At 47.8% G+C, this 12,916-nt stretch overlaps 1 protein-coding gene across 22 annotated transcripts in view; it reads left to right on the forward strand.

Annotated features, from left to right (window-relative positions):
• Positions 1–3,556: 3,556 nt before the first annotated feature.
• Positions 3,557–12,916, forward strand: part of GRK4 (G protein-coupled receptor kinase 4) — a 46,346-nt gene continuing 36,986 nt past the window's right edge. For 6 of the 22 annotated variants that reach the window (XM_023745378.1, XM_023745375.1, XM_023745382.1 and 3 more), the window contains exons 1-2: positions 3,842–3,959; positions 11,861–11,973. In XM_023745378.1, coding sequence (XP_023601146.1) covers positions 3,908–3,959; positions 11,861–11,973 — 165 coding nt within the window. In that variant the 5' untranslated portion in view covers positions 3,842–3,907. Of the gene's footprint in view, positions 3,960–11,860; positions 11,974–12,916 lie in introns of all 22 variants that reach the window. The other 16 variants (XM_023745370.1, XM_023745374.1, XM_023745371.1 and 13 more) reach the window with 8 other exon arrangements.

Here is a 12,916-nt window from a genome sequence, read left to right on the forward strand (position 1 = left end):
GGGTTGGGGTGGGGGTGTGATGCACGGGGGGGGGTGTGATGAACCGGGGGTGTGTGTGATGCACGGGGGTGGGGGTGGGGGTGTGATGCACCGGGGGTGGTGGGGGATGGGAGTGGATTAGTTCGAGGGAGACGGAGCGCGGCTGTGTCTGCGCTGAGCCCCCTCCCACTCGTGAGGATTCCACGAAGCGGTTTCCTGTGAAAGGCCGCGGCCAGCGTGGCTTTCGGGTTCAAAGGCTTGGAGAAAGCTGACGCACAAACTGACACACAAGACGAAATATTAATTTTGAAATTATGGGGGAGCCAGGGGAAGACTCGGCCGGAGAAGTCAAGTTCCGCAGTCTCCGTCCCGGCTGCTTTTATTCTCTAGGACACGCGATTGCCTTTAGGAATGCGATTGCCTTTAGGAATGCGGACGTTTAGTGAACAGGAAGATGGCCAGGTTGGGGAGTGTGCTTAGCCAGCCGTGGGCAAACTACGGATCCGGCCCGTTTGAAATGAATAAAACTAAGAAAAAAAAAAAAAAAGACCGTACCCTTTTATGTAATGATGTTTACTGTGAATTTATATTAGTTCACACAAACACTCCATCCATGCTTTTGTTCCGGCCCTCCGGTCCAGTTTAAGAACCCATTGTGGCCCTCGAGTCAAAAAGTTTGCCCACCCCTGGTTAGGCCATTGAGTCAGCAGCAGGTGATAAAATGCAAATCTTCACCGTGTGAATAGCAGAAGGAGTCCCTGCCAGCCTTCTGCCGGGCTCCTCGCATTTATATTGATTACTGTTGACTCCTCCCATTTATATTAATTACCGTTGACTCCTCCCATTTATATTGATTACTGTTGACTCCTCCCATTTATATTAATTACTGTTGACTCCTCCCATTTATATTAATTACTGTTGACTCCTCCCATTTATATTAATTACTGTTGACTCCTCCCATTTATATTAATTACTGTTGACTCCTCCCATTTATATTAATTACTGTTGACTCCTCCCATTTATATTAATTACTGTTGACTCCTCCCATTTATATTAATTACTGTTGGTTTCCAGCGGTTTCCCAGCCTTCGGAGACGCCCAGCCCCAACGTGGGATGGGGATTCCCGCAGCAGCGGCCGAGCAGGAAGGCGGGTCCCGGGGCGGGGGAGGGAGGCCCGCGCTCACCCGGTTCCTGCGGGTGGAAGCGGGGCCGCCTGCTCGGCCCGGCTGTGGGCGCCGCCGGGAGGGCTTGGAGTGGCGGAGCCGGTGGCGGAGGCGGCACTCCGAGCACCACAGGGTCAGCGAGCGATCGCCCAGCGTGGCGTCGGGTCCGCCGCAGGCCGCCTGTGCCTGGTGGGACTCGGGAGCGGAGTGCGTGCTGCTGGGGCTGCGGGACGCGGAGGCGGTAGCGCTCCATCCCGGAGCAGGCCGGGCCTCGGGGCGCTCGGGACGGCCTTCCCTCCCCGAGCAGTAGCCGCCCGCGGCCAGGCGGCTCTCGGACCACGGGTCGCCCGCCGTGGCGGCCGCTGAGAGCGTCCAGGCTGGACACGGGAAGGTCTGCTGGGCGCTGCGTGTGCAGTGGTCCCCGGTGCACCCCGCATGCTGGCTTCGAGGCGGAGGGAGCGCTGGCTTGGAGCGCAGCAAGTCCTCCTATGTGGGCTGGGAATGGCCCTGTCACTTTCTAGATTCACTTAAAATAAAACCAGTCTCTCTCTTTTTGGTCCCAAACCGAACGTTTGTTAGTCTCCTTTCAGGGCGGTGGTACTGGACTCACCGGGGTCCATCACTTTGTCAGTGATGTAACTGTCCACCGCCATGCTGTCCGCGGGAAACATGATAGGGGCAGGGCAAAAGCAGGGTTACAATTGTGAGCACGTGAAACAGTTTATTCTTGTGCGATTATCAATTATTTGTTACTTTACATGCAAGCAACGTAAACCTACTTTTGCCCCACCCTGGATTGAATGTAACTGAGGGAAATATTCATGTTGGCAAATGATGTTGCATTGAAGAAGTTGTTTGTGTGCCATTATGCCAGACACACTCTAGGGAAGTATGAAATAATCATACTGTTAATAAAAGACAAAAATCATTCTTTTAAAAAATGTTAGGGTTTTGTGTATGTAATACATTTGTTACACAATTTACCACCTTTAATTGCGGTTAGCTTGTTGCTGGGGTCCAGCTGATCGGGACTGGGTGAGAGGGGCTGGATGCGCCCTGGAGCTGTCCCGTGGTCCCTCCCCAGCGCCTGATCTTGCACAGGTGGGGTCCCTCGGCCTGGCCTGCGCATCTTGCAATCGGGATCCCTCTGGGGATGTCCGAGAGCCAGTTTCCACCCGCTCCCTTCAGGCCAGGCCGAGGGACCCCACTGGTGCACAAATCCGTGCACTGGGCCTCTAGTATGTGTGTGTGTGTATATGTGTGTGTGTATATATATATATTAGTGTGTGTGTGTGTATATGTGTATATATATGTATATATATACACACACATACTAGCGTGTGTGTGTGTGTGTATATATATATATATATATTAGTGTGTGTGTATGTGTATATATATGTGTGTGTATATATATATATATATATATATACACACACACATACTAGCATGTGTGTGTGTGTGTGTGTGTGTGTGTTAGCCAACATTTTTTGTTTCCTTCATTGCACTTAATTTGTTCCCACGACTGGAGCTACTTAATGCATTTTGTTGTAGAAATGAACAGCTTTGGTTTTCATTCGGGCACATTACAGTATGTAATGCTTTCAATTCCAACCTTCTCGCAGTGGGCGCTTCGTGCTTTTTTCCTGCTTCAGTTGTTTCTGTCCTTTGGGTTCCAGTTTACCTTCCTCCTCTTCTTGTAGCTTTCTTCCAGCCTGGAGACACTGTCCTTTGGGAACTGGGGGTTCTTAACACAGTGTAGTCAATGACTCTTTCTTAGGCTAAATTGTAATCTGTAAGGGCAGGGCACAGCTTGTGTCTGTATTTTGTATCCCTGTCAGTCCTAGCCATTTAATTGGTAATTCGTGAGCAATTGGAGAGGAAGGGGGTGATTTGTTATTTTGTTAAATTCAAGAAAAAGAAGGTGACAGTACAACCCCTTAGTGCAGCATGGCCCCCTCTGTCTACTGTCATTACTTGGGTTCAAACCCCAGCCTCTCTGTTTATTAGCTATAACTGCTTTAGGCAAATTATTATTTTTAAAAAATGTTTTTATTGATTTCAGAGAGGAAGGGAGAGGGAGAGAAAGATAGAAACATCAATGATGAGCCCTAGTGGGTATGGCTAAGTGGATAGAGTGTTGGCCCACGGACCAAAGTGTCCCGGGTTCGATTCCAGTCAAGGACATGTACCTCGGTTGCAGGCTTAATCTCCAGCCCTGGTCGGGGGCATGCAGGAGGCAACCAATCGATGTGTCTCTCTCACATCCATGTTTCTGTGTATCTCTCCCCCTCCCACTCTCTCTAAAAAGCAATGGAAAAATATCCTTGGGTCAGGATTAACAAACAAACAAAACAAAAAACATCAATGATGAGAGAGAATCGATTGGCTCTCTTCTGCACGTCCCTCACTGGGGAAGGAGTCCACAACCAGGCATGTGCCCTGACCCGGAATTGAACAAGGCTTGCTCAACCACTGAGCAACACCGGCAAGGCAAATTATTTCACATATCTGTGCCTTAGTTTTCTCACCTGTAAAATTAGGGTTATGATGAGCACAGCAACAGTATATCTCAGAGGGTTGGTGGGAGGATTTAGTGAGCGTAGATTTGTGAAACTTCTAGAAAAGTATCTGGCTTATAGTAAATGCCATCAGTGGAAATAATTGTTATAATTAGATATTTCTGACCATTTAAAAAGTGCCTCTTTCCCCCCCAAATTTAGGAGGATATGGCAAAAAAAGTGGTCGTAGTAAAAAATGGAGGGAGATGCTGAAGCTGCCCCCTGTTAGCCAGTGCAACGAGCTTAGACAATCCATTGGTGAGTAAACGGCTCTGCTGTGTCTGCGGCGCCTCTGGCATTGTATCGCTTGTTAGGTGTTATGTCTTGAGTTCCTTTCTTGTTTCAAAAATTATATATACATTCTTCTGTCTTCATGGTTCTTCCCAGGGAAGTAAAGCTGTAGGTTTCCTAATGGGAGTTATATGTGTATGGCCATAGCAGTGACACTGTTAACTGTTTCTCAGGCTCTTTCCACACACAGTTCTCTATGCATGTGGACAAGAAGGACTGATGGTAACTTCAGGAAAGGATTAGTCAGATGGAAGGTGACCTGTCCGTTACCGGAACCCTGCAGCTGTGAGGAGGGAGAGTTAGCTACAGTCCTGATGTGCGCACAGGAAGTCAGATGTGGACCCTGTCTACAGGGCAGTCATCATTGTATTTTTTAAAAGATGTGTTTTTCAGTTCAAAGGGTATATGCATTCAAAATTTTGATGTTGCCAAATTACTCTTCAAAGAGGTTGTATCAATTTACTTTCCTGCCAACAATATGTTACAAGGTTTCTTTGCCTGTGACCTTGTTAACATATTAAAGTAATGATATTGTTTTCAATATTTTTAATAAAGATAAACTATAATTTGAAAATCGTCTCGTTTTATTTATGGATGGGGTTGAGCATTTTCATGAAGTTTTTAAAATTTTTTGCTTTTTCTAACTCATTTGTAAAGGCTCTTTTTGTATGAAAGGAACTTATCTTTAGATATTCAAATGTGAATATATTTTATATATCTGCTTTTTTGGCATACAGTATGTTTTCTCATATAGAAGTTTTAATTTTTTATGTAGACAAATATATATCAATTTTCTTCGTTTTTGTACTTAGTCTTGTGCTTAGGGAAGACACCAAAGATTAATTTTTTTAAAAAAATCAATCCAGCCCTAACTGGCTTGGCTCAGTGGATAAAGCGTCGGCCTGCGGACTGAAAGGTCCCAGGTTCGATTCCGGTCAAGGGCATGTACCTTGGTTGTGGGCACATCCCCAGTAGGGGGTGTGCAGGAGGCAGCTGATCGATGTTTCTCTCTCATCTATGTTTCTAACACTCTATCCCTCTCCCTTCCTCTCTGTAAAAAATCAATTAAATATATATATTTAAAAAAATCAATCCATCTTTTCTTTAGTATTATAGTTCCTTTAAGAAAGTTTAGATATTTTAACTATCAAAAATAATTTCAGCACTAGATGGTTTGGCTCAGTGGATAGAGTGTCGGCCTGTGGACTGAAGGGTCCCAGGTTTGATTCCAGTCAAGGGCACATGCCCGGGTTGTGGGCTCGATCTCAGTAGGAGGTGTGCAGGAGGCAGCCGATCAATGATTCTCTCTCATTGATGTTTCTATCTCTCTCATCATTGATGTTTCTATCTCTTCCTCTCTGAAATCCATAAAAATATTTTAAAAAATAATAAAATAATTCCAGACAGTATAAAGAAGGTAGTTTCCCCCAAGACCTATCCAGTTGTTTCAGCCTCATTATGTGTTTACAATGGCAGCTTTATTGAGATGTGATTAACATGCCATACAGTTTACGTACTTAAAGTGCACAATTCAGTGATTTTTATAGCTATGGAGTTGTGCAACCATTCCCACAATCAAGTTTACCTTTTCATCACCTCAAAAAGAAGCCCCATGCCCATTGGGGTCACTCCCCATTCCCTCCCCCTTCAGTCCTAGGCAGCCACTAATCTGCTCTCTGGACTTGCCTTTTCTGGATATTTCATGTAAATGGAAACCATATACTAAGTGGTCTTTTATGACTGGTTTCTTTTATTTAACACATTTTCAAGGCCATTCATGCTGTAGCATGAATCAGTACTTAATTCACTTTTGTTGGCAAGTAATAGTCTGTTGTGAGGATATATTGCATTTTATTTATTCATCAGTTAATAGACATTGAATTGTTTTTATTTTTATGTCTATATATATATAAAAGGCTAATATGCAAAGTGTCCCTCGGGAGTTTGAGCACTCGCTATGAAGTGTGCTGACCACCGGGGGTGGCGTGGAAAAGGGTAGGTGACTAGTGGCAGCGGCGGAGCACCAAGGGAGCGAGGGAAGGAGGAGGCAGGGAGGTGGGGAACCTGATTGACCCGGATCACCGGCCAGGCCTAGGGACCATACTCATGCATGAATTTCGTGCACCAGGCCTCTAGTTATGAGTAATACTGCTACAAACATTTACGTACGAGTTTTTTATTGTGGTGAGAAATACTAAGATTACCATTTTAACCATTTTAACGTAAAATTCAGGGGCATTAATGTGGACAGCACATGTTAATTTGGATTTTGGTCACTCATCTGTTGGTGGGCATTGGGGACGTTTCTGCCTTTGGGCTGTTGTGAGTAAGCTGCTGGGATCGTTGGTGGAGACATTCGTCTGAGCCCCTGCTTTCACTTCCTTTTGTGTATATACTCAGAGTTAGAATTGCTGAGCGGGAGGGAATCCTGTGTTTGACTTTCCGAGGAAGCGCCACACTGTTTTCCACAGTGCTGTACCCTTTCCATTCCCCAGCAGTGGATGGGGATTCCAATTTCTTTACATCCGCACCAGCACTTTTTATTTTCCTTTTTGTTTGCACTGCAGCCGGCCGGGTGGGTGGGAAGTGGTATCTCATTGTGTTTTGCTTTGTAGTTCCCAAGACGAACGATGTTGAGCATCTTTTTATGTGCTTATTGGCCATTTATGTTTTCTTGGAGAAATGTCTGTTAAAATTCTTTGCCCATTTTTAGTCCTGGCCATTGTTGCTCAGTAGTTGGAGCATTGGCCCGAGCACTGAAGGGTTGTGGGTTCAGTTCTCAGTCAAGGGCACTGCCTCGGTTGCGTGTTCACGCCCCGCCCCTCCTCCCTTGGGGGGGGGTTGTATGCGGAAGGCCATCGAAGGATGTGTTTCTCTCACATTGATGTTTTTCTCTCTCTGCCCTTCCCTCCCTTCCACTCTGGAAAATCAGCCCTTGGGTAAGCATTTATTTATTTATTTATTTATTTATTTATTTTTAAATTAGCTCTTTTTTTTTTTTTAAATATATTTTTTATTGATTTTTTACAGAGAGGAAGGGAGAGAGATAGAGAGTTAGAAACATCGATGAGAGAGAAACATCGATCAGCTGCCTCCTGCACATCTCCCACTGGGGATGTGCCCGCAACCCAGGTACATGCCCTTGACCGGAATCGAACCTGGGACCTTTCAGTCCGCAGGCCGACGCTCTATCCACTGAGCCAAACCGGTTTTGGCTTGGGTAAGCATTTAACAACAGCAGCTTCCTGGCCCGTATTTAAAGGGCCGTCTGTCCATGGTTGAGATGTGAGCATCTTCATGCGTCTGGGTACTAGGCCACAGCAGATACTTGATTTCCGAATATTTTCTCCCACTTTGTGCTTTTCTCTCATTGTCTTGATGATGCCCTTTGAGGAACACAAGTCTCTTCTTTGAAGAAGTCCAGTTGACTGTTTGTTGTTGCTGCTTGTGCTCTGGTGTCGTAGGTAAGAAACCACTGCCTAATCCACAGCCATGAAGACGCGCACCTAAGCTTTCTCTTACATTTGGTGTTTGGTCCAGTTGAAGTTAATCTTTGTGTTGGGGTGAGAGAAGGATCCAGTTTCATTTTTTTCCTCTGGATATGCAGTTGTCCCAGCCCCATTCATTGCAATGACTGTTCTTTCGCATTGAATTGGCACCTTTATAAGAACCAGCCATGTTTGACTTTCCAAGGAACTGCCTGACCCTCTTCCAAAGCAGTCGCATCCCTGTCCATTCCCGGCCCCTCCTCCTCCCTGAGCTGCATTTCCCTCATGGCTGAGGACGACTGGGGGCGGGGGGGCGGGGCAGGAGAGGGCGGGGTTTGTAGCCGCTGAGGGTTTTTGTCAGGTTTTTAGCAGAGGAATGATGTAATCAGATTCACATTTTCGAAGGGTCTCTCAGGCTTCAGTGTGAAGAATGAGATTGAGAGGGTCAGGAGTGGGGACAGGAAGGCCATATGGGGGCTCACCGTTGTGCAGGCAGGAGACGGCAGCTTGGTGTGGGGGGGTGAAGACAGGAATGATGAGACTTCCGGAAGCGGAATCCAGGTGAGTTCTGTGTGGAAGGAGGGAGGAGGGACTGAGGTGATGTCTAGGTCTGGTCCATTCAGAGAGGGGCTCGGAGTGGGAGGAGCCGCTGGGATGGAAGGTGTGCATGTAGGGCTCCGAGAAATCCGGGCTGTAGATCGAGGCGATATCTGTAGGTGGCATCCAGGAGTCACAGACTGCCAGTGGGTAAGGTCTCCCTGGAGACGGCAGCAGGTGAAGAGGCGTCTGCCACCCACTGCTTACCTCTGGCCGCTGCGCTGCAGCCCTTCTCTGCTCCTGGGAGCCCAGACAGCCCCTCCCTTCTGTCCGTTCCCAGGAGCCAGCACTGTCCCGTGCCCACTCCTCCCTCCTCCCTCCTCCCTCCTCCCTCCTCCTTCCTCCCTCCTCCCTCCAGCTCTGCTCACTCCTCTCCAGGGATGGTGCTCCTCCTGCCTCTTGGCCCCCCAGCTGCAGAGCCGCCTGCTGGCCCGTTGTCCCCTCGTAGGTGGCAGGCTCCTTAGAGGGTCGAGAGAAGCTCCTTTGTAGGCATCAGGCTATTGAAAATCTGACCCTGTTTTTAAAAACAAAATTTTAAGCTTCATTTGCCTCTACATTTGCCTCCATGTCCGCCTTTCAGCCTCTGAACTGCTTGTGGGGTCAGTCACTCACCTTCTGTGAGTCTTGGGCCCTAGATTATCCTGAGAATTAAAGTCGGTGCTGGGCTGTGTAGGTCTCCTGTGCCCTGAGGCAGGCAGGGGTGGTTGGGGCACGGAGGGGAAAGTGCCGCGCACTGTCCGCACCTCCGGGGGGTCCTGCCGACGCCTGGGCAGGTAAGTTTCTGAGTTCTTACATTTTGGGAAATGCCCCCATTTTTGTCTTCTCGTTGGATAGTGATGGAATTGAGTAAGGTTTTCGGTTTATTCGGGTTTGTGCTCACAGCTGCGTTTGTTCGCTCACGGCCAGCGTGGCTTCCCTCGTGGTTGCAGAGCTGTGCTTCCTGCGGGGCGTGTTCTCTCTCTCTCTCTCTTCTCTCTCTCTCTCTCTCTCTCTCTGTCTGTCTCTCTCTGTCTCTCTCTCTCTCTCTCTCTCTCTCTCTCTCTCTCTCTCGTGTTCTGGTTGGGGGGTGCGCCAGTGGGGGTCCGGTGGCCGCACACACAATCCCTTGGCTTGGCCAACATTTTAGTTCCTTCAGCCGGGCTCTGCCTCTCCCGGCGGGGTCCCAGGATCTCTGGGCAGACACCCACTTTCTGTAAAGTGGGTCCAGCCATTCTGACCAGGGCGGGAGGGGCTCCCGTGATAGAGGTTTGTGGGAGCCCCAGCTTATCTCTGGGGTCTCAGCTGATGTTCCTTTAGCTCGGACCCCAGCAGCTCTCTCTCTGACTCGTGAGGGCACCCTGTATTCTTCCCACAGGAGGCGTCATGGCTCATGTGGCTGCTGTTGTGTTAACTTGTAGCACTTTCCACGGGGATCTGGGAGGGAGATCGGCCTGCCTGTGTGCTCATCTGCCGCCTCACCAGGAAGCTAGGGACAGTGCTTAACCTTCAGATTCGGAAGGAAAGCGTTAAAAACTGGCCTGTGTGTGTGTGTGTGTGTGTAATTCTCACCCCAGGATATTTTTCCATGGATTTTTTAGAGACAGTGGAAGGGAGGGTGGGGGAGGGAAGAGAGAGAGAGAGAGAGAGAGAGAGAGAGAGAGAGAGAGAGAGAGAGAAGACCATCACTATGAAAGATTGGTTGCCTTTCACTTTCAGGGCAGGGATCAAGCCTGCAACCGAGGTATATGCCCTTGACCAGGACCCTTCAGTTCACTGGCTGACACCACTGAGCAAACCGGCCAGGGCAAAAACTTACATCTTTTTTTTAAATATACTTCTTTATTGATTTCAGAGAGGAAGGGAGAAGGAGAGAGAGATAGAAACATCAATGATGAGAGAGAATCATTGATCAGCTGCCTCCCACAACCCCCCCACTGGGGATGGAGCCCGCAACCCAGGCATGTGCCCTTGGCCGGAATCGAACCTGGGACCCCTCAGTCTGAAGGCCGACACTCTATCCACTGAGCCAAGCCAGCTAGGGCCTTACATCTTTTTAAAAAATATATATATTTTATTGAATTTTTACAGAGAGGAAGGGAGAGGAATAGAGAGTTAGAAACATTGATGGGAGAGAAACATCAATCAGCTGCCTCCTGCACACCTCCTACTGGGGATGTGCCCACAACCAAGGTACATGCCCTTGACTAGAATCGAACCTGGGACCTTTCAGTCCGCAGGCTGACGCTCTATTCACTGAGCCAAACCGGCTAGGGCAAAACATAACTTTTAAGGAGCATCGCTTTTTGACCGCCTCATGTCTTTTTTAAAATTGTAGTTAGTAAGTCTCCGGCTGGTTTGGCTCAGTGGCTATAACGTTGACTTTTGGACCCAAAAGGTTCCAAGTTCAATTCTGGTCAAGGGCATGTACCTGGGTTGCAGGCTCCCCCCCAGCCCGGGCCCTGGCCGGGGCTCGTGCAGGAGGCAGCAGATCTATGTGCTTCTCTCACATGATCTTTCTCTCTGTCTTTCCCTCTCTCTTTTACTCTCTCTAAAAATCAATGGACAAATATCCTCTGGTGAGGATTAAAATGAAAAATCTGTAATAATAAAAGCATAACATGCTAATTAGACCAGACGTCCTTCTGGATGTCCTTTCGGACGACCTTCCAGACGAAGCCGGGGCTGGGAGGGAAGCCGGGGTCCCAGGTGCCAGAGGGAAGCTGGTGCTGGCAGCCGGGGGTGGGGTGGGGGGTTTAAGGTGTACTCTTGCACAAATTTCGTGCATTGAGCTTCAAGTAAGTAAGTAAATAAATGATAAAAAAATAAATATATTTTTTATAGTTAGTTATTTAGGGAATAAATATATTCCCTAAAAATAAAATGTAGCGAAATTGGACACAGCGGGTTGTGGGGCTTTTACAACACCTTTGCTGATGTGGGAACCGTGGTTGTGCCCTGGGCCCCAAGTGTATCCCTTGCCTGTGTTGTGTGCGAGCTCAGTGGTCCAGAGCGGACGGCGTAGCTCCCTGCGTTCCCTGCATCTCCCCCGCAGCTGAGGAGTTGGTCATGGCTTGCTTGCTTTTCATGAATTTCATTTCATTGTTCAGCTTAGAGCCATTGCAGAAGTACTTGAACATGGTTATGTTCATTTCAAGTTCAAAGTCACTGCTAACAGGGCAGCTGATTTTCTCGCCGAAGTTTAAATTAACCTGTTTTGAACATGGTTGTTTATATCCCCCTTGACACTTTGACCAGATATTAGTGCCTTGTTCTCAAAACAGTGTTAGTGTTTAGGGTAAGGTAAGGTGGACAACATATTATTTCTCTGAAAAGACAAGGAAAAAAGGTCCCAAGAGCAGTTAAGAAATCATTAAGCATTAACAGTATTTGTCGCTTGTGAATGTATGGAAAGGTAGCCAAATGGAAAGGGTTTCCGGGGTCTAATTCAGCGCCTTCCTGCGGTGTATTTCTCGCGCATGTAACTTGTCTCGGGCACCTCCCTGCTTCCGTGGTGTGACCGTGACCCAGTCCCCTCGGGAACACTGCTCCCCGCGTGTTTCCTTTGGGGAGCAGGGCGACCCAGCAGCTTCACACACCTTAGTTGCCAATTCTTCCAGCGACCTTTGGCTCTGCTTCGGTATTTCAAATATTCGTCATGATAGGCCAGTCTAAATGGGTAAACCAAACAGTGATCTAAAAAATGCTGCAAATACTATTTTTGACTCTTATTATATCTGGTGTGTAAGGTTCTGAAGTAGCATTTTCTGAATTGTAACCATTATGTTTCCTCCTTTCTTCACCCAGAAAAGGATTACAGCAGTCTGTGCGACAAGCAGCCAATAGGAAGACTTCTCTTCCGGCAGTTCTGTAGCACCCAGTACAGCCTGCAGCGGTGCATTGAGTTCCTGGACGCGGTGGTGAGCGGTTTCTCTGTGTTGACCCAGCTGCTCTGTGCTGGAGGGGACCTGAGTTAGTTGACTGGGCAGTGGGGGGAGGGGGAGTGAGTGGCCCCCATCTCTCACTCCTGTGGCGTAAAGCGGCCACTCGCAGGACTGCATCTCAGGGCTGGAGGGCACCTGTGCTTGGCGAGTAACTTTGAAACTTGCTGCTTTAATTTGTGAGAAGGTTGGACAGCTAATGAAGACCATGTGCTTATGGGCAGCCCCTGAGAGGTAGCCTTCCTCAGTCATAGCAGGTGCTGTCTGCTTCCTGCACTGGCTCCGAAGCATACGGGCAGTAAACTCAGTGTAAGAAGGATAGTCAGGGCAAGTGGAGTTTATGACTTATAAAATGTTCCACATTCTCAGGTTTGTCATCTCCTGAGATTTCCTGATGGGTAAAGAATCCTGCGTTTCTGAATCTGGAGAGATAGCTCTGGCAAATGTAGAAGCTTGAAACTGAAATTCAGAAGGCAACTTAACAGTAGAAAATTGGTAAACTCTAGCAGAAAAGCTCTCTTACCAAACCTAGGGCACTTTCTCTGTCCTGGGTGTATCAGCAAATATGTATTGACTACTTCCTATACCTAGAGCACTATCTTATGTCATTGAGTGTTTACTCCCTTTTTTCTCTGACGTAGCTTCTAAAAGACACGTGTTTGTAATGTATTCTTTCAGAAAAACACTTGAAGCTCTTGACTATTTTGTTGTTTGCTCCCTACTCCCTGGGGCTCCCCCTTTCCTTCCTGGTACCATTACTAGAAAAAGACGAGGCTTGTGAAGGAGGCAATTACCTTTTAAAGGTAGAATTCTGATGCAGTGGGGCTGCCTGCTGGGCTCCGGTAGAATGTGATATGTCTAACGTATCCTATATAATAAAAGGCTAATATGCAAATTGTCCCCTCGACTGGGAGTTCAACCG

The sequence above is a fragment of the Myotis lucifugus genome, unplaced genomic scaffold (genome assembly GCF_000147115.1).
Source record: "Myotis lucifugus unplaced genomic scaffold, Myoluc2.0 scaffold_540, whole genome shotgun sequence".
NCBI lineage: Eukaryota > Metazoa > Chordata > Mammalia > Chiroptera > Vespertilionidae > Myotis > Myotis lucifugus.